The sequence below is a fragment of the Catharus ustulatus genome, chromosome 16 (genome assembly GCF_009819885.2).
Source record: "Catharus ustulatus isolate bCatUst1 chromosome 16, bCatUst1.pri.v2, whole genome shotgun sequence".
In the NCBI taxonomy this organism is placed as follows: domain Eukaryota; kingdom Metazoa; phylum Chordata; class Aves; order Passeriformes; family Turdidae; genus Catharus; species Catharus ustulatus.
The window spans coordinates 13,985,248-14,010,195 of record NC_046236.1 but is presented as its reverse complement, the minus strand read 5'-3'; the positions used below and the strand labels follow the sequence as shown (position 1 = coordinate 14,010,195).

Sequence of the window (24,948 nt, the reverse complement as noted above, 5' to 3'; positions counted from 1 at the left end):
GATTCAGAGGCATGGGTGATTGGACCCAGTCACACCAAGGCAAGTTCACCCTAAATCTGGCAAGTTAGATTTTAAGATAGTATGTGTTCAGAGTAAGTGTGTTCTGTGTGAGGAGCAGCACCATTTCTCCAGGGCACCTTCTCCATCCCAGCATCATTGAGGAGGACTGGGCAGGTGAGGGATAGGGGTGAGCTCAAGGTGGCTGTGGGGTGAGCAAGCTTAGCTCCACTGGTCTCTGCCCATGGTGTGGCCTGACCAGTGCCCTCCCCTCTGACGGGTGTTTACAGAGCTGGACAGGATCCCTGGAGCCCTTGTGTCCACTCTGGCTGCAGGACACCAGGCCTCTACAAGGTCGTGGTCAGACCCTTCCCCCAGCTGCTTCCATGAGCTGGGGACCTCCAGGAAAAATCCATGAGCTGGGAACCTCCAGGAAATAGGCACTGGTGGCATGTTGCTGGGAGGTTTGGTGGTTGGTGGGGAGAGCGGGGAGGTGCCTCGTGCTCGGGGTTGCTGGTCCCGGCGGTGCTCCGAGCGCAGAGTCAGCTGGATTTTGGCAGCTCTGAGCCCTGGCCCCTCACTGCCCATAGTCCTGGCCCCAGGGAGGCAGGGAGAAGGTGGCATGCTCACGTCTGAATACAACATGTTCTCCAAGCATGTTTGTTAGCATAGTCACAAATAAACATTTTGCAAGATTTTTTTTACCAGGAGGACGGGCTTGATGTGTGTGGAGCCTTGAAGGACAGGAGAAAGCCAGTGCAGCCTATCGTGTGGGCTCTGGTCTGGCCTCCCCAGCACTGCTGGGGCAAGGGAAGTTGAGTTCTCTCTGGGGAGTGCATTACTCAAGTCCCTGTGCACAAATTGAGGAGCAAATCCCATTAATCCAACCGGGAGAGAAATAATATAATGGTGCTGGAGGAGAATGGAAGAGCCAGCAAAACCCAGCAGGAACCATCCCAGTCCCCCTGTCCTCCCCACTGGCAGATCTTTTGCTCCCCTAAACAGGCTCTGGCCTCAGAGTGAGCAAAAGGAAAAGGCAAAGTCATGTTCCAGCTCCTTGGGGGATTTCAGGCTTTCAGGGGCAGGAGGAGCAACCTCAGCCTTGGGAGAGCTGTGGGGTCCTGGGGGGAAGAAGGGGCAGAGCTGAGCAGGGGAAGGAGGGATGCCCTGAGCTGTCAGGGTCCTTCATCCTGTGATTTTTCCAGGGATATTTTCTATATGGACCCTAAAGGAGCTTGTTCATCTTCTAACTCACAAGTCATTCATGTTTTTGCCCATCCCATTCATTCTGTGCCCCATCCAGCTGGAGAGAGATAAAGTGGCTGGGAGGAGGCTCAGCAGCTGGTGGAGGCCACCCCAGCACATTTCCCCATCCCTGGAAGTGTCTTAGGCCAGGCTGGATGGCGCTTGGAGCAACCTGGAATAGTTGAAAGCATCCCTGCCCATGGCAGTGGGTTGCAATGAGATGTTTTTTAAGATCCCTTCCAGCCCAAACCATTCCACGATTCTCTGATTTTCCTGTGTCGCCCGGTGCCGGTGATCTGCATCTCCCGGCGATCTGCAGTGCCCGGGGGGAGGGATGCAGAGGGAACTGGAGCCTGGGCTGGGATACCCGGAGGGCGGAGGGATGGGAGCACGGCTGGCGCATGCAGGCTGGCAGCAGAGCGCTCCCACACGCGGTCACACAGTCCCCTCTAGTGGATATTCCTCTTCCCTCCACATCCATGGATGTCCTGCCCAAACCGCGCTGGCACCACCGGGCTCCAAAGCCTGGCCCCAGCAGTGACCCCGGGCACCATCCTCCTTCTCTACCGAAACTGGGCACGGTGGCAGGAGCAAAGCCCATCCAGCTGCCTGCAGCTGCTCCATCGCTTCCTCCGCTCTTTCCCCTCCTGCGTATTCGGGTGACTCATCCTCCCTCCCGTCCCCTGGCTTTGTCCCACACCACCCGCTGCCCTTGCGTCAGGGCTGGCCCCGGCTGGCCCCTGCATTCCTGGCTCTCCCCTCCGCTGGGATTTCACACCGCTCCGAGTTATTTGGGCAGTGGCCAGCATGGGAATGAGCTAATGAGCACCCTCGTGGCGGCTGCTTCCGAGGATCCAGGGTGAGCATCACTTGCTCTGCCCTGCCAGGAGCTGCTACCTCGGTCCAGCTTGGACTGGGGAGGAGTGGGATGATTTCAGGTGGGTGTTTGCACATTTGTCCAGCAGCTCCTGCCCATGGGAAGGGTGAAAAGGTTCCCACCAGCACTGGCCTTGAGAACTGCCCTGTGCTCAGGGCACTGCCATCTCCTTACTACTCCTCTCTGCCTGCTTTGGAAACTGCTTATCACCTGGAAGATCTGTGATATCTGCAGCCTGAGGCTTTTCAAGGGAAAAAAAAGTCATGTAGGAGAGTGAGGAAGAACAGACACAGCTGCAGAGCAGGAGTTCACCATGCTCCATCAGCATGCAGCCCCTCCAACTTACCCCATCTCCTACTGGAAATGTGACCCTGGTCCCAGTGCCACCATCCAGCAGCCCCAGCTCAGGGCACAGCTGATGTCAAACCTTCCTGCCTCCATCCCTGGGCCAGGGAAGGACAGGGTCTCCTCTGGGGAGCTGGGACCTCCAGTCAGGGTGAGGATAGTGGGGATGGAGGAAGAGCTGTGACCTAACACTTGCTGCCAGGAAGCCCCAAAAAGCAGCTGGAAGGGCAGAGAGTTGCTAAAGCAGCCCTGGAACAGCTGTATGGGACCCACAGCAGCATCCTGAGGCACACCCAGTTCAGGCAGTGCTGTTGGAGCTGGCAGCTGAATCACCTTGTCCCCGTGCTGCCCAGGAGTCCCTTGGTGTCCCAGCTCCAGCAGGACTGGACCTCCAGCTCACAGATGTGATCCTGGTAACAGTTTGTGCCATGTCCTGGAGCCACACCAGCACAAGGAGCACACAATTAGGTTCTGCCCTGGGATTCTGAATCCCCAGCCCTGCTGGGATGGTCCCACAGTTCCTCCCTCCCTGGCTCTGGTCCCGTGTGTCCAGCTGGGCCATGGCACTGCTCACAGCATGCAGGTTCTGGTCATGCACAGGGATTCTCATGGCATAGCCCCACAGTGGGCAGGGGAGTCCATGGACACCTCACAGCCTGGGTGTGTGCATGTGGAGCAGCCAGCAGTGATGGATAAAGCACAAAATCCCACGGAGAGCCAGCCCGTGACAGTCCCAGCCCCTTCTACAGCTTCTGCTCTGTGGCCCAACAGGACACACACTGCACAGTTTTATTTATTATAACAGATCTTTAGGAAGATGAACTCTACCCAAAACCACCCCTTGGCTTTATTTCTGCCCACAGGGACTGTGTCTAACAGGGTCATGGCAATGCCAGGGCTGGTTCCAGGTTTTCTGGACAAGGGGTTATTCCCAAACCTGGAGGTGAAACCCTCCTATGCCCACACAGAGCCACAGCTGGGAAACTCCCAACCCCAAACTCCATTTCTAGGCAGCTGGATGCCAAACCCAGTGTTTATTGCAGTGCTCCTCATTTGCTTCAGGTTTATAGATGTACATTCAAAAATAAAAGCTCTGTGTATCTCAGCTGGACATAGACAGGCTTGAACGACGAACGGGCCGATCCGTCGGTGATGGAGTCACCTCCCAGTCCTGAGTGTGGCAGCAAACAGTCCAGCTGCCAGCTCAGGAGCTCTGTGCATGGAGCTGGAGCCTCAGGCATGAGAAACTCCAGCTCTGCTTTCAAGTATATTTGGTGTGAACCCGCATGGTCTCTCTGGCATCACACTTCACCACGGGGAAAAGTCCTGCTGGCCCCAGAGAGCCTCATCCTGGGGTCTGCCCCAGCCTCGGGGGAAGATGACAGCTTTGGGCAGCTGCTGGACCGATGTGCCAGCTTGTTTTGGCTCAATGAGTAGGGAGAAGGCTCTGGGGAGCTCAGGCAGCTCATAGTTACATGGTACCATTAGGAAAAAAAACCAGCTTGGACCCCATGAAGTCACCCTGGCTGCACAGAGGGGCCAACAGCTGGTGGAGGTCTGGTGGAGCCAAGGGGTTCCTGGTGTTCAGCTGCCCATGGTTCTCCCATGCTGTCCCAGTTCCCAGCCTGCAAACCCTCCAGCCAAGGCAGCTCTTGGCCAGGAGGCTGCACCTCAGGCAGCTGCACATCCCAAACAGACCCCTCCAAACCAAACCCAGCACTCAGAGAAGCACACAGTGGTTTAAACAGGAAAAAAATGAAAAAAAAAAAAGAAAGAAAAAAGATGCTTGTGGTATGTAAGCCCCACTGCCCTGGGCCAACCATGCCAACTTTGTAAACTCTCCCCATCCCAAGTAACAGGGCAAGCCCTAAGTGGACACTGGCCCCATCCCTGGCCCTGCAGCACCCAGGGAAGGCACAGGTTCCAAAGCACCAACTCCAGAACCCCTCCAGGTGCTTGGTACAGGAAGGGTCTGGCTGCCACTGCTGAATTACATTGTTGGTTATTTAGTTTTAAGTTCATGTACTTTTGCTGATGGGTACTGACAGGAGAGGGGAGAGGCAAACCAAAGGTGTGAGCATGGAGCAGAGCACCAAGCCCTGGCTCCCACCTCTGCCTGTGGGGTTATGTGTTCAGGTGGGGAATTTTACTGCTGCAGCCAGCAAGTCCTTGGGCCAGGAGGGCAGTGGGATTCTGGACAGTGTGGGGACACACAGCAACGGGGACCGATGGCCTCTGTGGTGGCAGCAGTGACACACCCAGCTCACACTGGGGCTTTGCTTGTCCCCCTGGGACAGCTGGGCTGTGGCTGCCCTGTGGCAGTGCCACAGGCAGGGAGGGGATGCCAGGCTCTCCCAGCAGCTGGGATGTCTCTCTGATGCTGGGAAGAGGCAGCAGCAGCAGCAGCAGCAGCAGCAGCTTTCTCATGCCAGACAGATCAATGAAGTTCAAGGCCAGACTGGTGCAGGATCAGCAAAGCAAAAATGAGACAAACAAGGGAGAAAGAGGCTGTGGCAGAGCTGTACCAAAAACATCCCTCTTGGAGCTGCACCTTGGTCTAAATCCACCCTCTTTGGTGGCCAATTGCAGCTTCTCAGCAGCCCCTGCACTGTCCCCTGGCAGAGGTGGCCTGGTACAGCTGCGTGTGCTGTGACCCCTTTGCACCAGCCAGGCACTGAACACCTCTCTGCAGGGTCCCAGAACCAGGGCAGTGGGGCTGGCAGCATGCTCTGTCCCCAGACATCCAGAGCTGGGACTGTGGTGGAGCTGCAGAATTACCCTGTGATACACCTTGTGGGCACCTCTCATGGGTTCCCATGCTGGTTTTGGCCCAGGGTAGAGATAATTTTTTCACAGTGGCTTGTATGGGGCTGTATTTTCTGTGAAGAAAATTAACTCTACCCTGGCTGAAAACAGCACAGCTCCCCAGCCTTTAACAGCAACATCCCCCCAGCATCTTCCCTTGCAGTATGTGAGAACTGCAAACAGCATCCATGGATGTGCTTGTGAGAATTCTCCACCAACACAACCCCAGTGCAGAGAGCCTGGGCAGCACCTGCCTGCTCTCCCTGCCCTTCCACCCCTCTCCCCAGATCCAGGCACTGCCAGTGGGAAAGACCTCCTGAGGCAGCTCCTTGGGATGAAACCCTGCAAGGACTGAACAAACCACATGCATGATCCCTGACCACAATGCAGAGAGGAGGATGGAGAGCTGGTCTGTGCCATGCAGTGCACCAGGCGAGGGCAGTGACACACTGAGGGTGACCTTGTCCATCACAAACACCAGGCTGGCCCTGTGGGGGGTGCAGATGCAGCACAGAGACCCCGGGAGCCAGTGGGAAATGCCCCCCAGCCAGGCTGAGAGGTCCACAGGTACAATCCTGCTGTTGCAGGGCTGGGCTGGGGTCTGTTTTACAAGTCCAGCTGGCTGTGGTGCTTCAGCTCACCCTCCTCTTCCTCTCTGCAGCAGGAACAGTGTCTGTCTGTCTGTCCATCCGTGCTTCTGGCCTTCAGCAGCACTCACACGGACACAGGCAGGTGCTGCAGCTCCAGGGGGCCCTGGGGGCTGGTGTTTAGGTGGCCTGGCTTGGTGGGAGGCGTTTGCTGTCCAGAATGGCTCTCCAGTCATCAGACCAGGAGTGCAGCCGGCGGCTGGGGGGCTTCAGCTGCAGGTGTTTGTTGTGGCAGGCAGTGAAGAGCACGTGCTCCCAGGTGGGGTTCTGCTCTGCCCCTGCAAAGGAAGGAAGGTCAGTGGTCTGGACAATCTGAAACACTGAAGTTGATTTTACTCCAACATGAAGACCCCAAAGATACAAAACCCAATCAGTACAGAAAGACCAACAGCCATCCCTGGCTGCCTCCAGTCACTCCTTCACCCCTCACCTCTCACCTGTTATATCAGGTCTGTCATCTATAAGCAGATCAGCAGAAACCACCGTCTTATCTCGTGTCAAAACAATCTGTTCAAGAAATTCAGGACCAAAGTGCTTCTCCACCCAGGCATACTGGAAGGCAAGAGATGGCTGGTGAGCTCAGGGAAGGCTGATGGATGGGGCAGGGGTGCTTGGCGGAGTGGAAGCAGCCCTGGCTCCCACACAGGGAAGATCTCTCTCTTAATAAGTTCGTTAGTGGGATGGATTTGGATGCTGCTGGAGTAAAAGTTCTTTGAAAGCCAAGCAGCTTTTGATGTCATGATGAAAGACTAAGACCAAGAGCCTCAGTGCATGCAAATGGATGGATCAGGTAAATTTTACAGCCAGAGGCATGCAGGGGTCAGACACCTTTCACTGGGCAGTGTGGGTGGGAGGGGGAGCTGAGATTTGGGCCTGCTCACCTTCTCGTAAGGGCAGTACCGGTACTTCTTGATTGGGCTGGTGCAGATGAACACATCAGTGCTGCCATGAGGAGAGAAACAGGGGCAGAGTGTCATTCTGGGCCAGAGCAGGCAGCAGCCCAAAGCCAACCCCCCACCATACACAGATCAAACAGATTTAAGACATTAATCCCCCATCTCACAGAATTCCACAGCACAATCGTGTTCCCCTTTTCACAACCTTTGCTGGGAGCAGAGAGCTGAAGGGAAGAGACTGCACATGGCTGATGTTCCAGGTGACTGCTCCAGGAGTTAAAGCCCTTTCTCCCTTCCCCTTCCTGATGGCCAGGAGATATTTATTTTTAATGCTGTTGTTGTATCAGCACTTCTGCCAAGAGCTGGATGTGAAGACACAGCTGCTCCTCTGTCCATCCCCACACGCCATGGGCAGGTTCATACTCACTCTGCCAAATTTGCCATTTGCTTCACAGCTTCCACAGCCCCAGGGAGAGGATCCAGCTCGATGAAGAAGTTCTTGGATTCCCAGATGCTGATGGCTTTCTCCTGTGAGGGGAAAGCAAGCAGTTATGGCACTTCTTGCAATTTTTCCTGCATGTGCATCGTCCTCACCCTTTGCTAGGACAGAGGATGGGACAGGGACAGCAGCTCCAGTCCCTCCATATCCTTGGGGAGGAGAGATGGGAAGAAGCAGAAGTAGCCCAGCCCCAGTGTTATGATGCAGCTGATGCAGAAATGCCTCCAGGCTCCATGGCAAGAACAACCAGCCTAAGTTTGCCATGGGGCCATGCAAACATTCAAATTCCACTTGATCTGCCTCAGACTGGGCAGCAATGGTGTTTTATTTTTAAGATATTGTCTGTAGTTGCAAAGAGACACCTGAGAAATGCAGCCTGATGCAGCAGAGCACTTCAAACTGCACTGAAGTGTTTTCTTACAGCAGCACTTCCGCAGCTATCCCACTTCCAATTATGTCAAAAAGCATTTTGCAATCAAGCTTGAGGAGGAAAGAACTAAGCTTATCTTGAGGAAAACACCCACTCCACTCCCAGAGCAAGAAAAATTCCCTGTGGCACCACGACCAGCATGATGCCCAGCAGATGGAAAAATCCCCTGGGCTGGAATCCCACAATGTGCCAGGACAGACCCTCAATCCCCATAAGGAATTTCCCTGCCTGTCCAGGGCTCCCCATCCTTCCAGGTCTGTACAGCTGGTGCACTGTTGAACTTTCTCCCTTTCAGAGCTGGGACCTGCAGCTTGTTGGACTCTTTGGCTCCTGTTTTCTGGTCCCTGAAGCAGGTCAGTGCTGCTCTCTGGTCAGAGACTGGAATGGCCCACGTGTCTGCAGCCACAGAGCAGCTGCTACTCACTTCAGCCCTGCCCTGAAACCACGGGGAAAACCAGGACTGCCCTGAGGTCAGACTGTGCAAGTTTTGTACTTGATCAGCCCAAGCTTTTGCTGTTTTTACATGATCACAGCAGACACAAGATGAGCTCACTTCATTTAACACATCCAAAGTAATTACGATCAAGAAAGAAAAAAAATGTTATCGTGTGCTACGCCTGCCAAGCTTTGAGCAGCTGCTTTACTGCACAAATGATGTCCTGCACTTCCCTTTCACCATTCCTAGCCAGAAAGGACACTTTATTCCTTCAGCTCATCAAGTTGTTCAGGACTTTGCCCATGGGAGAGCCCTGGACCTTATTCCCACTCCTTTTCCTGTAACCATCATACTCCTAACAACACTTTTATTTACCATAACACATTTCAACCAGTGCAAATGCAATCCACAGATGAGACCACAGACATCCACTGGGATGGGAAACTTGTAGAGGCAGAAACCAACTCTCTGCAGCAGTCAGCCTGTTGCTGAATGATAAATTACAACATAGAGAAAGCTTCTGCTTTTAAACTTTAATTATTAAACTGAATATAATAATTTCTGGCATAGGAGGGCTTGGGTTGGTGTAATTTTAAGTAAGCCTTCAAATGAAGCATCAATTGCATGGTTTGTTCTGAACTGCTCTGCTGCATCCCACCCCTCACATTGCTCTTGAGGAGCTAAATAATCCATCTAGGAATGGTACCAGTCCATGTGGCCAAACCAGAGCTAGAAAAACCTAATCTGGGGTATTTCAAGACAGATATTCTGAAATACCCCCTTTCCTTGCATCTGTCTCTGCTCAGGCATGCAGAGAAAACCCCACTAGGCCATCTGATCAGCCTGGTCTAGTGGAAGATGTCCCTCCCCATGGCAGGGGGTTGGAATGAGATGGTCTTTAAAGTCCTTATCAACCCAACCCATCCTAGAATTCTAAGAAAGACACAGATGTGCACTACAAAAAGCTGAATTTCTGAGGAAAAAAACCAGACCACTGGAAGCCCTCCTGTGTTCCTGTATTTTTGTGGGAGCTTTTTGGTGTCCCCCACAGCCCCTCCCCAGCGCTGCCCCCATGACCTGGGGGTCAGAGTGTCCCTGAGGGCCAAGCTCTGGCCACAACAAACCCACGCACGGAGCCGGGGGAAGCACAACTCACACTCAGCTCGGGTCCCAGGCGCCCGTACTGCTCCGACACCCAGAAGCCCCTCCGGTCCTCCAGGGCAATGTAGGGCTTGTCTGGGTACCTGGCCCTGAATTTCTTGAGGAAGCCTCCCTCGAAGTCGGCCAGCACCCCGTCCATGTCCACCAGCACCCGCAGGGCCCTGCGGGACCCCGCTGCGGGACCGAGCCCCCTGCCCAGCCCGGCCAAGGGGCCGCAGCGCCGGGGCCGCAGGTGCAGGAAGCAGCTCAGCAAAATCATTGTGGAGTGGGGGGCTTGGGATGGGGGATTTGGGGAAGGGGGTTCAGGGGAGGCTCAGAGAAGCGGGTTCAGGGCAGGGGATGGGGGTTTGGGGCAAGGAATGGGGGGTCAAGGAAAGGGATGGGAGATTTGAATAAGGGGATGGGGGGCTTGGAGTAGGGGGTCAGGGAAGGGCTTGGGACAGGGGTGGGGCCCTGGAGAAGGGGATAGGGGCTCGAGGAAGGGGATAGGGGCTCAAGGAAGGGGATAGGGGCTTGAGGAAAGGACTGAGGAGCTTGAGGATGGGGATAGGGGCTTGAGGAAAGGGATGGGGAGTTCGAGGAAGGGGAGAGGGGCTTGAGGAATGGGATAGGGAGCTCGAGGAAGGGGATAGGGGCTTGAGGAAAGGGATGGGGAGTTCGAGGAAGGGGAGAGGGGCTTGAGGAAAGGGATGGGGAGCTCGAGGAAGGGATGTGGCTTCGAGCAGGCGATGGGGCCTCCAGGAAGCAGACTGGGGGGTTGTGGCAGGGGATAGGGGGCTCCGAGCAGGAGCTGGGGGGCTCTCCAAGCAAAGGCGGGGAGCCCCTGTTTCAAGCACGCACCGAGGCAGCGGGCAGCCCTGCCAAGCGCGTCCCTTTGCAGCAGGAGGAAGCGGCGGCGGGGCGGTGCGAGGGGGAGCAGAGGGGCTGCCGGGGGGCGCGGGGGGGATGCACAGACCCGTCCTGGCCCCCAGCGCGTCCTCCCCGTCCCCGCCCCATCCCTCCCCGGCAGCGAGCGCGGAGCGGCGGCGGGAGGGCAGCGGGGGTAGCGGGGCCGGTGGCCGGCTCGGAGCTCGCCCCGACCCGGCAGTGCAAAGCCCAGTTCCTCTTCCCGGTGCCTGCCGAGCCCGGAGCGCCGGCACCGCCTTAAAGCGGCACAAGCGCCCTGTGACAGCGCCGCGGCTCCGCGCAGCCCGCCCGCCTTAAGGCTGCTGCAAACCCCGCTGCCCTTCCCCTCCCTGCTTCCCTGCCTCAGTTTCCCTCTTTTAGGATACCCACTGCCTCCCCGTGCCCGTCCCTGCCTGCACAGGTGGTGGGTGTATTTGGGGGCACACATAAGATGGTGATTTCACTCGTTTCTGACAGTTCTTGCGCCGTGTGACAACTCTGTCCCCATGCGTGACATGAAACTTAAAAACCATTAAAAGCCAATCCCCCGACCCCAAAGCAGCATCCACTGCACCAAGAAGGGCTCGATGTTCTGGCCAGAGATACCAAAGATCTGCTCAAATAACACTTTGGGGGTTAAAACTGATGAAAAAGAGGGAGTTCTCCAAGTGGTACTGACAGGATTAGGCAAACACTGAGCTGGGAAATAAAACATTCTGCTCTACAGCAATAAGGTTCCAAAATATTTAATTTTTCAAGTCCAGAATGTAATGTCCTTGTTTCATAGAGAGTGCAAATTTGCTGTTGGGCTTGGGTGACCTGAGGAAGGTCATGGAGAAAGGGAAGGAAGGAAGAACTGTCTGGACACGATGGTGATCTCAGCTGAGGCTGGGAAGGGAATGTGTGAAGTTCAGGTCGGTGTTGTGCTTTCACTTGCGCCGCAGGCGTTTTGCTTCCTGCAAGGAATGGGATTTCGACACAGCTGGATGTTCCTGACTAAGCAGGGAGGCAATACATGCAAATTTATGGCTCCCCAGGGCAGTGGTCAGGGCACCAAGCCTGACAGAGTTCAAGAAGTATTTGGGTAACACTCTCAGGCACAGGGTGGCATTTCGGGCTTGTCCTCTGCAGGGCCCGGAGTTGGACTGGATGATCCCTGTGGGGCCCTTCCAGCTCTGGATATTTTACGATTCTGTGATCTCCACTCAGGCTCCCATCCTCTTCATGGATACTGAACGACCGACACATCCCTGCCTGCAACAGCTCCCGAGGGATGAAAATCCACAGATCCATGTATGACCCTGAGGGATTCAAATCCTATTCCCTGATATCAGAGCAAACACCCCACTCAATCAGATGACAACCACCACACTGAGTCCCCGTCAGCGGGGACAAAAGGGATTAAACCTCTGCGGGTGCAGTGCAGCCATTCCGGGTGGGCTTCAACCCCCGCCCCGCGATCAGCGGGAGGGACCGGCCACCCGTGTCGGGGAGGGCCCGGTGTCGTTGGGGGCCCTTATCACATGGGCCTCGTGTCGCGTGGGTCGCGGCATGTCACGGAGGGCCGCATGTCGCGAGGTTCCCATGTCGCGGGGGTCCCCGCTGTCGCGGAAGGCCGCGTGTCGCGGAATGGTGACGCGCCATGACGTCAGCACCGCCCCCCTCCAGCGCTGCTGAGTCACGGCCCCTCCCGCGCGCCTGACGCGGGCCTGGCGGTTGCCATAGCGACCGCGCTTCTCGCGAGAGGCGGCGGAAGTGGCGCGCGGGCGGCGGGCGTCGCGCGACTCCCGCGGCGGCCGCTCATTGGCGGGCGGCGGGCGGCGGCTCCCGGCGCGCGCCGCTCCTCCCGCCCCGCCCCTCAGCGCGCGCGGCCGCGGCGCGAGCCGCCAAGATGGCGTCGGCCCTGGAGCAGTTCGTCAACAGCGTCCGGCAGCTCTCGGCCCAGGGTGAGGGGGACGGGGCCGGCCGGGGGGCCCGGGAGGACGGGGCGGCCCCGCGGGGCCGAGGGAGGACGGCGAAGACCGAAGGAGCTCGTCAAACCGCGCGGGTGGCGGGGCGGCGGGCCGGGGCCTGGCCGCTCGCACGGCGCTCCCTCAGGCGCGGGTCCGGGGTGCTGCCCCCCGGGGCTGCGGGGCCCGTGCCGGGGTTCATTCGGGACAGCCCCGAAGGGATCCCGGCGCTGTGACAGGGCACGAGGGGCCGGCGCTGCTCTCACGGAGCTCCGCGGTTCTCCCAGGGAGTGGTTTCGGTAGCGGAGCCCGCACCGGTGATCCTGCCAAAATTCGAGCCTTTAAAATAGGGGGAGGAGCGAGCATCACTAGGGCTTTAACTGGGATTGTGTGGCCCAGCCTGTCACCTCCCCAGTGAAAGGGCAGGTTGTGCTAAGTGCAATTTAAAATACATTTCAGAATTGTCCGAGTGTCCCTGCTTTACATTTCCAAGCAGAGCATGGACAGAGTCCCGCCCCACCACGGAACTGTGTGACAGATCTGAGGCTGCAACCACGTGGCCACAAAGGGTTTTAATAATCACGGTTAGAATTCCTTAGTTTCACTGCCAAACTTCTAATTTTACTGTGTGTGGGCGCAGTGTTTCCTGGTTCTTGAACTTTCCCTGCTCTGTGAAATGTGTTCTGACTGGTCTCTGCCTGGGATGTTGCCTCCCAGAAACTGATCGAAAATTGATGTTCCCCACCATCGACCACTTCTTACTCTGGTTTCACTTACTAAATACAAAGTATTTCTACTTTAGAGACGATTTATATCTGCAAGGTGTGAGTACAAACCAGATGGAAGATGGGTCTTTCTTCTCCTGGAGTTGAGCTGGAGAACTTTTGGGGATGCAAAAGCCTCAAGGGGAGACTGGTTGGCTTTTTGGAAGTTCTCCTATTAGGGATGAGCCAGGGAGAAAAGTCCCTGTGACTGTGAGAAAGTCCCCAGCACAGTAAAGTTCCTTTCTTAAAGGAAAAGGCCAGAGACCTGAGGGTTGTGTAAATCTCTGAATGCAGGCACTATTCCTTGTTTTATGGAGACTTTTGTTAAGGGTGAGAAAAACTCTGTTTTTTCTCTCTAATCTGCAAGGATTGAACACTGAAACAATACTCTGCTTCAGAAGGACATAGTTTTAATTCATTCAGTTAATTGTGGGGGAGGAAGAGTTTGGAAGCAGCTCATGGGAATGGATCTGCTTTCTTTGTAAGGGTTTTGGGGTTTACCATACCTTCCTCATTCAAAGTAGTCACTTTTCATGCTGTGTTCATAGCTCACAGCATATAGAATAATGCTGTAGTTTTAATTGACCAAAGTAAATTTAAGGACAGTCTTTTAAATACTTTTGTTGGAGGTACTTAGTTGTGACTTTAATACCTACTTCAAAAAAATGCTTATGAGCAGACCTGAAGGTTGGGTAGTGCTTGAGGACCAACCAGGAACAAGCTCTGGTATTTGTCTTATTAAAAAAAACAAACATGTGGTGAGTAGAAAACAAATGCCTGTTTTATTAAAGAAAATGAAAACTTGGGGTGATGATATTATTTCCTGAGGTTACATGGGGAAGCAAGTTATAATGAGATGTGAGAATGGGTGAATGTTCTCTAATAAGGCTTTGAAAACAATGTTTTTTATTTTTCAGGGCAAATGACCCAGCTTTGTGAACTGATCAATAAAAGTGGAGAGCTGCTAGCAAAAAATCTGTCCCATCTGGATACAGTGCTTGGTGCCCTGGATGTACAGGAACACTCACTAGGTGTTCTTGCTGTCTTGTAAGTGTTGCTTGCTTTTGATTAAATATTAAAGCTTCAGGCAATGAGCTGAACTGTCAGCCAAGCAAAGTGTTTTGTTCTGGCACTGGCACAGGGTGCCCAGAGAAGCTGTGGCTGTCCCTGGATCCCTGGAAGTGTCCCAGGCCAAGTTGGACAGGGCTTGGAGCAACCTGGGATACTGGAAGGTATCCCTGCCCATGGCAGGGATTGGAACTGGATGGGCTTTAAGGTCCCAAACCATTCTGGGATTCCATAAGTGTTTTTCCATATGTGTTCAGCAAAAAGATATAGAATGAGCTTTTAAAACTTTATTTTCAGGGCATTAATACAGTGAACTGTAAGCATGGAGCAAGGTGCTTTGTTCCAGTAAAAACCAGGCTTTTATCGTGGGTGTTTGTCTTTAGACAGCACTGAGGCCCTTGCTGCTGTCTGGAGCTTAAGATAAAACTTGAGTTGCCTTGGGGGTGCTGAACTAAGGTGAAGATATTTAGTCTTGAATTGGCTGTATGTGACTTCAAGTGAACTATCTGCAGGTTTGACTGCTATTTTAAAATTCTCTTTTAAGGGAAAGATCAGAATTCTAGTAGTTGTTCTACTACTCTTTTGAAAAAAAATTATTGATAATACTGAAAATTCTCTTTGCCCTTGTAATTTGCACTAAATAGAGAATGATGTTGTGCACAGAAAGCTGTTTTCAAATGCTGTGCAACTACTGGGGAAATCCTCTGCGATGTCTCATGGGCACTTTGGATTTGTTGGCAAGCACCTACATGCAGAGACTCAGCAAGGAAAATTAATCTTTTTAATGAACCTGCAAGCAATAAGTGTTAAACCCTTTGTTTCTTTGTTTCAGGTTTGTGAAGTTTTCTATGCCCAGCATCCCTGACTTCGAAACGTTATTCTCACAGGTGCAGCTTTTTATCAGCACTTGCAATGGAGAACACATCAGATATGCAACAGACACTTGTAAGTGAAGCCCAATTTCAGACTTGATATATTTTTTGATAGTTTGGGTAATACTGATTTTTCACTGAGTTTTTTTTTTGTTTGCTTTTTACTTTGTTTAGTTGCTGGCCTGTGCCACCAGTTAACAAATGCCCTTGTGGAAAGAAAACAGGTGAGTAAGTACAAATAAGTTACTCCATGCCCAAAGCTTAAGGGGGATGTTACCAGCCTCTTACTCCATAAAGATTTGCCACTAACTTCACATCAAGTGTTTCTGTGTAGCTCTTTAGTTGTTAAGTTTACTGAAAAGTAATGAACCAAACTCAAAACTCAAAGATTTCTCTAAGGAAAACCTAAGGATGATAATTTTGGGGGGAGAAAATTCACCTAAAAACATGTTCTCCTACACAGAATAGGAAGTCTGTAGTACCAGTAATGTTCTTCATACAGTGTGTGCATGAGTAGAGGAGAGAGCTGCAAGGACTATTAGCACTGGTGAGTCAGTGATTTTAGTTTCAGTGTTATTCTCACTGGTGTTACATAATGTTCTTAATAAAATACCTTAAAATGTGCAGGAAACTTGATTAAGAAGTCCTTGACCAGTGGTTTTGTTGCTAAAATCCTGACTTTTTCAGGCCACTTTGGTCAAGTCTGGCCTGAGACAGGACCAGATTTGATCTCCACTTCCAAGTGGAGTGAAGTGACTCTAGTTGTCTCTGGTATTTGTTGAGAGTTGAGATGGAGTCATGGAGGGAAGGAAGGCTGCAGATTACTGTATTCCTGGTCAGATTGGCTTTGTGAAGCAGAATTGATGAATTCAGGACAAGTTGTATAGCCAAGGTTAATTTTATTTTCCAAAAGACTGCGATATCCTACAGAAAGGGAACCTCAAGTTAACTATTACTTAATGGAACCTGTCAATTAGTGTTATTTTTCATTTGTAAGTGTCAACATAAGATCCAATGTGCTGCCATCTATGAGAAATTATCTGAAAGAGATGTAATTTCTGACAGCCCCTGCGAGGAATTAGCATTCTCAGACAAGCCATAGACAAGATGCAGATGAACACAAACCAGCTGACCTCAATACACGCAGATCTCTGCCAGGTAAGGGGATCAGAAGGGCTTTTTGTAAAAATAAAAGCTTATAACATACCTATAAACTTTTGAGGAAATGCATGTTCACATATTGCAGTGTAAAAATGGATTTTCAACTGGATTTTTGTTTGGTTTTTTTCCCAGTAGTAAATAATATGATATATTGATATAAAATCCAAATCTGATATACAGATTAATTACTAATTTAAAATGTTCAGTGCATGTCCTCAGATCTTTGGTTTTGTTGATGACTTCAGAAAGTCCTTTGACATCCCTTCTCTGTGGGCTGAAAGTCACTCTGAACTTTTCTTGGGTTGTTTCAGTGTAATATCCAGCTACTGTCTGCTCAAGTCTGACAAAAGAAATGTTTGTTTTGGTGTCTTTGGCCTGGATTTGTGTTTCTGTCTCATTTTTGGCTCCTGGGATTTAGGGTTGAACAGGAATGTTCAGACCAATATTTAGTGCTGCCAGCACAGTAGTCTGGCAGTTCTGGAGTTTCAAACATCTTTGTCAGAGTTTAATTTCTTTAGGACTCAGATAATTTTATAAAGTACATAATGTGTGTTAGAGATTTTCAACCTGTGTTACTCCACTACTGACATTCTGGTTTTTAACTCGTGGGAGAGTGATATTTATGCAGTAGTACTAATTAATTTCGTTTCAATTCCTTCTCATGGAAATTCAAATGGAAATGGCTAATTTATGAAAACTTGATTTATTTTCTTGTAGCTCTGTTTGTTAGCAAAATGCTTTAAACCTGCCCTCCCGTATCTAGATGTGGACATGATGGATATTTGTAAAGAGAATGGGGCTTATGATGCGAAGCACTTTTTATGTTACTACTACTATGGTGGGATGATATACACTGGGCTAAAGAACTTTGAAAGAGCACTCTACTTTTATGAACAGGTAACTTGAAATTATAATTCTGAAGTGTGATGTCTGAAAAAGCAAAAGTTGATGTGTAACAGTGCTGAGAAAATACAGCACCTTTGAACTGCCACGAGCAGAACTTTGGAGGTGTTTTCCTTTAAGAAAGTCTCACAGCCTCATTGCCCTGTAAAGCTGTGCAGCTCAAAGGGTGATGTTAAATTTATCTCACTATAAATATTTTTCAGCTGCCTGCTTGAAGCTGCAGCACAGAAACAGGTCACAGGCTGACACACGGTTGTGTGTCCTTAAAAAACAATCCAGTGGTTTTGCTAAGGCCTTTGCTACTTTTATGAGAGGAGTTATGCTCTTCAGTGCTGTTAGAATGTTTGCTGGTTTTGCTTTAACTGGGGAGGAAATAAAAATAGTACCATTGGGAAAACATCATGTATGAGGGAAATGCTGTGAAATGTGCAAAACAAATTGGTGCAGCATTTTTCTTTTTTGTAAATGAGAGTCAGCTCTTGAGTAGTTCCAGTATCATAGTGAAGTAAAATCCCATTTCCCTATTCTGCACACCTCTGATAATGTAATAGCTTTATAAAACCTCTTGGAGTGTCTGTGTAAATCCAGTAGCTACAGGTGATTTCTGGTACAACTTTAGATATATTCCAAGGAAGGAAGTTTTGATTCTATCTGAGCAGGTCTCTTTTAAGATAGACACCACTGTAAAGTGATATGTTTTGAGTAGCTTGTATAAAATTTCCTTTTTTTGTCTGGATCATTGATTTTGACAGAAGTTAGTTAAGCTTCAGCACTCAAAGGAGAATTTCATATGTCACTGTATCCTTTCTGCATGCAGCTTGAAATTGAGATTTTTGTTCATGCAGTAACTACCAGGATCTACCAGTAAGCAGACTAAATTTCTGTTCCATTTCTTTCTCTCTTGCTTAGGCAATAACTACTCCAGCCATGGCAGTCAGTCATATTATGTTGGAATCATATAAAAAGTATATCCTAGTTTCTTTGATACTGCTTGGTAAAGTTCAGCAGCTACCAAAATACACTTCTCAGATAGTTGGTAGATTCATTAAGGTAAGTATTGTAAATGCATCTAAATAATAGATCAACAAATCTGAATTTGTAAATGTGTAACAGTGGAAGGTGCAGGGGTTTGGAGTGAGATGAGCTTGAAGGTCCCTTCCAACCCAAACCATTCTATGATTGTATGATATCAGTGATAGAGGTTTTTAAAATTTGGGAAAGTGGTTTTGAATAGCACTGATCAATATTCCTTTCACTGATACTGCACATTCCTTTGTAGCTTTTTATGTTAGAATTTTAAAAATACTCAGATTTCAATTGGTTTTCATGCTGCAGTGTCATTACAAAAACATTTGACCTGTAACTTCATCTGATTGAAACACAAAATGCTAAGCAGTTTATTCCCAAACCCCAGCTTTTTAAAGAATAAAAGCTTCTGAAAAAACTGTGAGTTTGGATTCTGTAAGCATTCAGATTAGGAGATGTGGGGTGGGAGACAAAACTGCTACTGAGACAGTTCTGATCCTAAGTAACACACTTCTAAAAGTTCTTATTCAACACCAAGTTTGTTCATTTGTGACCAAAATTCTAGAGAGTTCCAAATTCCTTCTAACTCCAGAGACGAATAAACAAGCTGAAAACATTTTGAGGTAGTTTAGGTGAACTGGTTTCACTCTCTGAGTCTCTGCTGTCGATGCTGTGACCTGATGTGAACAAGTATGGAGGGCAGAACAAACACAATGGATTGGCAGTTACTGGCAATACTTACCTCAGACTCAACTGGTCAGTTTAGAGAAGTTTTTCACACTGTAAAACTGTCACACAGAGGTCCAGGAATGATGTTTATTAAAAGTTACACTGCAGATTTAGTGTATGAGGGTCTGTAATTGCCATAAAGCCACTTATGGGCACTCTGTCTTTTTATGAGAAATGTCCAAGCTACTTAAGTTTACTTCAATGCCTGCATGGCTTCTAATGTTGGAGCACTGAATGGGTTTTTTGAGGCTGGATGAACACTGTGTTCTTTAAGAAGGGTTCTCATTTTTTTTTAATTGCAGCCTCTTAGCAATGCTTACCATGAATTAGCGCAAGTTTATTCAACCAATAAACCCTCGGAGCTTCGAAATCTGGTGAACAAACACAGTGAAACTTTCACAAGAGATAACAATATGGGGCTGGTTAAGCAATGCTTGTCATCTCTCTACAAAAAGAATATTCAGAGGCTAACCAAGGTAAGAGAAACTGTGAGCAGTTTTCCTCTAAGAGTGCATTTCTGAAATATATTCAGTTTAGAGCTAAATGATAACTTAGTCATGTGGCAGAGAAATTACTAAAACTGAGATTTGTGTCTGAAACAAAGGAGAGCACAATGCCCTGTATAGGAAAACAAATCAGCTGGCCTGCTTATGCATTATTTAAAAGCTGATTCAATCTGTCTGTCAGGGGGGTTTGCCCATGAGGTTTTTGTAGATAATCAGAAAAGTGAATGCTGCAACCCAGTGACCTTCATCCCTATTCAAAAAATAGGAAAACTGAACTTTACAGGCCACTTCATTAGAAAAGACTGAGTGAATAGGACAGATTTTGGAAAAATAAAAGGAAAAACAGAAGCACTGAAGTGATTTGCTCCTTCAGCTCCTTCAGAGATCAGATTAATCCTGAAAGGTGATTGGGAAAAGCAGGTTTTGTTTGCAAGCTCAAATTATATTTGTTGCAGTAGAAAAAAAATCTCATAAGGAGCTTTATATATGCATCTCTTGAAGGAAATTCAAGGGGTGGAGAGTCAACATTTTTTGTGTAAAAAGGTGAAAGAAAGAGGATGGACATGGTCAGGACTGTCTGGTGTAAAATGAAACTGTAGCCATGAGTAATGACTCCATACATGCTCAGTGTAACAAATTAATGTCACTCACTCTCATGAGCCCTTTAATAATTGTGTGTTCCAATTGTTCATTCCCATCAGATTTCCACAGTCAGGTTACATAGGCCATGAAGCATCAGCAGGAAAATCCTTAACATGCAGTTAATTTAATACTTCTAAACTTTCTAAATTTCAGACGTTTTTAACATTGTCATTACAAGACATGGCAAGTCGAGTGCAGCTGTCAGGGCCCCAAGAAGCAGAAAAATACGTCCTCCACATGGTAAGACCTCTGACTTGGTTAAACTAGCCCAAAATGAGTGTTTGGGTTGGCAGTGCATATCCTGAGCAGTTCTTTTTCAGGGTGGAGGAAAAGCTGGCAGTCTGCTGTGATGTTGAGACTGTTCTCAAAAAATCTAAAAAATCTGTTCTCCATGCAAGATAAGGCAGGAATTGTGTTTTTGGGAACCTGTGGGAAATAAAAGCAACCAAGTTAAAGACAATCCCACAAAGAGTCTGTGTGTTGTAGTTACCTGAAATTCTGTTCTTGGTGATAACTTCTATTAAACCCTTTGTCATTTCAGATAGAAGATGGTGAAATCTTTGCAAGTATTAATCAGAAAGATGGTATGGTCTGTTTCCATGATAATCCTGAAAAATATAACAATCCAGCTATGCTTCATAACATTGATCAGGAGGTAAATCTTTTACTGCTTTTGGAATTCTTACCAAAGAGCCTTAGTCTGGAACCAGAGAGCTGCTGGCAGAAGCCAGCGTAGTAACTTAGATACAGAGAGTGAAGACTCTAAATCACTATTTGACTATTTCACAGTGTTTTCATGGGTTTTAGATTAATACTCTGTTTCAGTGTGTTCCCTGTTGTGTCCTGCACAGCTTGAGCTGTTTCAGGAAACTGACTGCTTGCTGTTGGTGGTGGGAAGATCCTTGAATGAATTAGAAAGATTGGTTTTAGAGTTTTTAACTTCAAGGATCACTTCCATTGGCTCTCAACAACCTGCCTATAGGTTAAGGTGGTTGAGCCTCATGGGATTGTTGTCAGTGGCCTTAAAAAGGGCTAGGAAGACATGGATCAAATGAAGGGAATAAAAAATGGTCTGACACTTTTGTTTGGGAGGTGAGGGATGAGAACATTTTGATGTGGAACTTTAGTAGTGGCAAAAGTTATTTGTTCTACATGGCACAGCTGTAAAATGTCTTGAAGCTCAGGTACAAGCTGGACAAAGTAATCAATTTCATACATATTTTTAAGATGCTGAAATGTATAGAGCTAGATGAACGACTGAAAGCCATGGATCAAGAGATCACTGTGAACCCTCAGTTTGTGCAGAAGGTAATGGATTTAATGTCTTGTAAGAGTGTGTAAGAGATGCATTCAGTGCAGTGAGTGTGCTGTACTGAATGTCAGTATTTACAGTGTTGTTGTTACATATTATTAATAATGCATGCATAAACATCATGACACATCATAAAGATAATTTATTATTTTTTAAGGTGCTTTTTCCTAATTAGTCCTGCAGTGATTTCAACCAGAAAATTAAGTGCATGTTATTTCATAGGCACTTTATTTTCCTGCCTGTTCACTTCAAAGAACTGTCTTTCCCAAGCCTGCAGAGCTGTTTCTGAACAGAACTAACTCTCTCTCCCTTTCAGAGTATGGGCTCTCAAGAAGATGACTCAGGGACCAAACCATCCAGTTATTCTTGAAATTAATGTTGCTCACCACTCCGCTTTCAAGTAAAAGCTTCTGAAAGAATCACGCCTGGAACAGGGCATTGAGGAGTTCCACGAAGAGAGCAGAGAGAACTGAGCTTTGCTTTTCACCTGGACATTAAGAAAATAAAAGAACACCCACTCAGTACTGTATAATATCAGAAATATTCTCTGCAAAGAAAAAGGAAATCTCAAAAGAAACTTGAAAGTCTGTTGTGGATTTATTTATCTTCAGATTAACATTGTTAATGCATTAAATAATCTACCTTTTGTTTTAAAGGGTTTGAATGTTGCTGTGTTTCTGTAGCAGTCCTTCTCTTCTGCAAAAACAAAAGTGTTATTCAGGGAAGAATACAAACTAGTGTTGGTTCACTTGCAAGATAATTATTGGTTCATTATTCTGTATTTAAAGTTGGCTCAAAGTGCAGATTTATCGTATGTGTGGTGGGGGCAGAGGGGTGGAGTTCAAGCAAATCATAATGTAGAGAATTTGCATATGCCCAATGTAGCTGGTGCTGTCTGTTAAATGAGGAAATAACTGTTCTTCCCAAAAGGATGAGGATATCAACATGTCCTTGTAAGGAAGTTTGCTGCAAAGTAGGAATCATATATGGAAGACATACATGACAGCTGTTTGTGATTTTTAAGTTTCTGGTACAAAATATCTGCTAATATTATTTGCTCTTAGATGAAACTTATTAGAACCTAAACAAAAGGCTATTTGGAAAACGTTGGTGTTCTGGAGGATTCTAGATAGGAAGTTGTTTACACTGAAAGAAATTTAAATGTTTGTTCCTGTGCAACTGGCATGAAGGTATTCAACAGGCTGATAGTTTCTTTGGTGGAAACCAGTATTTCTGCATGGAACATAAATACAATTCTATACAGCTCTCAAAATGCAAGATTTTATTCAGCTATAACGTGTTGGAATGGTACCTGGTTTTTAATTTACTATTTTAAACTTTAAAACTTTGTTATTGGATTCTTTAAAGTGCTTCACCCCTTAAATCAACGGGCTGTTTAATTTTCTGTCATTCTCGTGTATCTGAAGAGTCTCACTGTTCAAACACCTTCCTGTCAGGCAGAAATAAACCTGTCATCAAGTCAGAAAACAAGAAGCTCAGCAGCTCCTGCTTCCTACTGAATCCCCTGACCAGGAGCTGCTTGCTCCTGCTACCCTGCCAGTTTATTTCCAGGTGGGAGCTGAGCATTCCTGGCTCTTGCTGTGTGAAGTTTGTGTGTACTGAGGTCACCTGTGGTTGAAAATATTCCATTTGTGCTTCCAGTGCTGATACAGAAGTGTTGGGGTTTTCACTTGGTGTCCCAAGTCTAGCAGAGCCTCTGTGACAGCAGGGTGCTGCTTTCTGGTCAAGAGAGGTGTTCCAGGTTGTGGTTGGTGGTGAAGGATGTTTTTAAAAGTATAAAATAGCAGTTTAGTATGGAACACAGTGGAGGTTCATAGTGTGAGCACCTCATCACTTCCTGCCAGAGAGAATTCCATTGGGACAACTTTTATATCTGATATTTAAGCAAAATCTTGGGGTTTTTCATAACTAGCTTTACAAGTCTTGTAATGCAGGTCTGTGATTTTGAAGGTTTTTATCCTGATTAATCCTGCAGTGATTTTAATGCTGAACACACACACCATTTTCCCCTCTGGTCCCATGGAAGTGTTTAATGAGTAATTGGTGATGCTCTGGCTCGAGCCCAAGACAGGGTGGTTATGGCACTCACAGAAGGGACTGCAAACAACTGACCCCAAACCTCACCCCTCCAGAAATGTGCCTGGCTCTCCTCTCCTTGCCAGGGGAAAACATATTCAGGATGCTGTCATGGAGCTGGAAAAAAAACAGGAATGTCCATTTTTACACTACTGGTTCCTGTTAGTGAGCATGGATTTACCTGTTGAGAGCTGCAGGATGGTTTTGCAGCTGTGGAACCAGAAGCAAACTAATTATGCAGCTGGTGAATAGCTCTAGATTATTCTCTTATTTTTTCTTGCCTAAAGTAGATAAAACAAATCCATGCTCACATCAGAAGGATGGCAAAAATAGCTGTGAAACAGTTTCAAGTGATATATCCCATTATATATCTGATTTTTTTAAGTTAAGAGAACTGCTGAGGTTCCTTTTCTGGCATGGATAGTCGTGTTGTTAATGTCTGAATTCTGTTAAAAATTCAAAGTCAGGTCACACCTGTGGAATCAGTAGATAAAACATTCACCAGAAGTGCTCCAGGGAAGGGCTTTTAAGTCCTGGTTTGATAAACACACATGGTCTGGCATCTGCATGTCTTGAGATAGCGCTGAAATTAAGTCAGATTTTTAATGAAGCAGCTCCTTCCAAGTCTTGGAACTAATTGTCTGGGCTGTGGTCAGCTGAGAGGCTTCGAGAACGCTTGGGCTTTCTGGTTTTAATTTGTATTTACTGCAGGGAAGGACTTTTGCTCAAATCTAGGAACACTGCGTGCTGTGCTGCTCCCAGCTTGGACCCTGAGAGGTCCTGTGGCTGCATCTTCCCATCGGACACAGTCACAAGATGTGTCCAGGGAATGCTGAGTGCCTGCTTTGATATCTGACTCCAATTTTGATGCATATTAATTAGCAGAGACACAAAAGGCATTCCTGAAGGCAGTGTTGGATGTGCAGCTGCAGTTCACAGCCACAGGAGGGGTCTCTAGGCCAGCCACTGTCGATTTTGAAATGTTCCTGAGGAAGGAGTGGTTGGAAGCTGTTTGTGAACAACCCCCACTCCTGTTTTTGTGCCCCTGAGGAGCCCCAGTGCGTGACCTCTGCTGAGCCATCTCTCCCTGGCATAACTCCAGCTGCTCCTTGTCCACAGCTTCCCTGTGTGTCCCACAGCACAGCCACAGCCCCGTGTTTGTGTGGTCATAGGCGATCTGTAGAACCTAGGAAACGTTCTGTGTGCCCACGCTGGCCTGGGAGCTCAGTCCTGAGAAGCTGTTTAAATGTACTATTGGAAAATAAAAATAACAAATGAGTCGTTCTTAGTTTGTCTTAAATGAGATTGTAGGTCTTTTCTATTTGGGGTTTCCTTAGTTTTTTGGGGGGATCTCTTGTTCTGGTTGCTTTTCAGGAGGTGATTTTGCCTGTTAATGTGTGGCAGTGCCCTGGTGGCTTCTCAGAGCTCTCTGAGTAAAAATAATTTTAATTATTAATCTTTCTTTAGTGTCTTTCTTGAGAAGGGCTGCTGTAAATCCTTGTGTGAGATGGGCTTTGGTATTTTGGATAGAACACTTTTATTCTGAGCAACCTGGTCTAGTGAAATGTCCCTGCCCACGGTCGGAAGCTGGAGTGGGATGGTCCATAAGGTCCTTCCAACCCAAACCTTTCTGGGATTCGTGTATGAGCTCTGCTTCTGTAATAATCCATCTTATTGATCATCTGGCTATTGTTTT

At 48.2% G+C, this 24,948-nt stretch overlaps 2 protein-coding genes across 2 annotated transcripts; one reads left to right on the top strand and one right to left on the bottom strand.

Annotated features, from left to right (window-relative positions):
* Window positions 1-3,479: 3,479 nt before the first annotated feature.
* On the bottom strand, window positions 3,480-9,644 carry NT5M (5',3'-nucleotidase, mitochondrial). Its single transcript, XM_033074497.2, has 5 exons — window positions 9,334-9,644; window positions 7,240-7,340; window positions 6,798-6,858; window positions 6,354-6,468; window positions 3,480-6,194 (listed from the first exon to the last, which is right to left on the bottom strand). Exons 1-5 carry the CDS (start codon window positions 9,595-9,597, stop codon window positions 6,037-6,039), a joined length of 699 nt encoding a protein of 232 aa, XP_032930388.1. The 5' UTR covers window positions 9,598-9,644; the 3' UTR covers window positions 3,480-6,036.
* Window positions 9,645-12,074: 2,430 nt separating this feature from the next.
* On the top strand, window positions 12,075-24,540 carry COPS3 (COP9 signalosome subunit 3). The gene is made up of 12 exons (XM_033074291.1): window positions 12,075-12,169; window positions 13,854-13,983; window positions 14,837-14,949; window positions 15,051-15,100; window positions 15,942-16,034; window positions 16,755-16,934; window positions 17,850-17,990; window positions 18,998-19,171; window positions 19,997-20,083; window positions 20,385-20,498; window positions 21,071-21,151; window positions 21,472-24,540. The coding sequence occupies exons 1-12, from the start codon at window positions 12,115-12,117 to the stop codon at window positions 21,523-21,525; spliced, it is 1,272 nt and encodes a 423-aa protein (XP_032930182.1). The 5' UTR covers window positions 12,075-12,114; the 3' UTR covers window positions 21,526-24,540.
* The last annotated feature ends 408 nt before the right edge of the window (window positions 24,541-24,948 follow it).

Bases quoted from the DNA above. Each gene is read 5' to 3' on its own strand.
- NT5M (XM_033074497.2), bottom strand. From the start codon at position 9,597: ATGATTTTGCTGAGCTGCTTCCTGCACCTGCGGCCCCGGCGCTGCGGC. The intron at 6,469-6,797 runs GTGAGCAGGCCC...CTTGCCTTCCAG, and splicing joins GGTACTGCCCTTACGAGAAG to TATGCCTGGGTGGAGAAGCA. The intron at 6,195-6,353 runs GTGAGAGGTGAG...CTTCCTTTGCAG, and splicing joins TGACAGACCTGATATAACAG to GGGCAGAGCAGAACCCCACC.
- COPS3 (XM_033074291.1), top strand. From the start codon at position 12,115: ATGGCGTCGGCCCTGGAGCAGTTCGTCAACAGCGTCCGGCAGCTCTCG. The intron at 14,950-15,050 runs GTAAGTGAAGCC...TACTTTGTTTAG, and splicing joins CAGATATGCAACAGACACTT to TTGCTGGCCTGTGCCACCAG. The intron at 16,035-16,754 runs GTAAGGGGATCA...ATTTTCTTGTAG, and splicing joins TACACGCAGATCTCTGCCAG to CTCTGTTTGTTAGCAAAATG.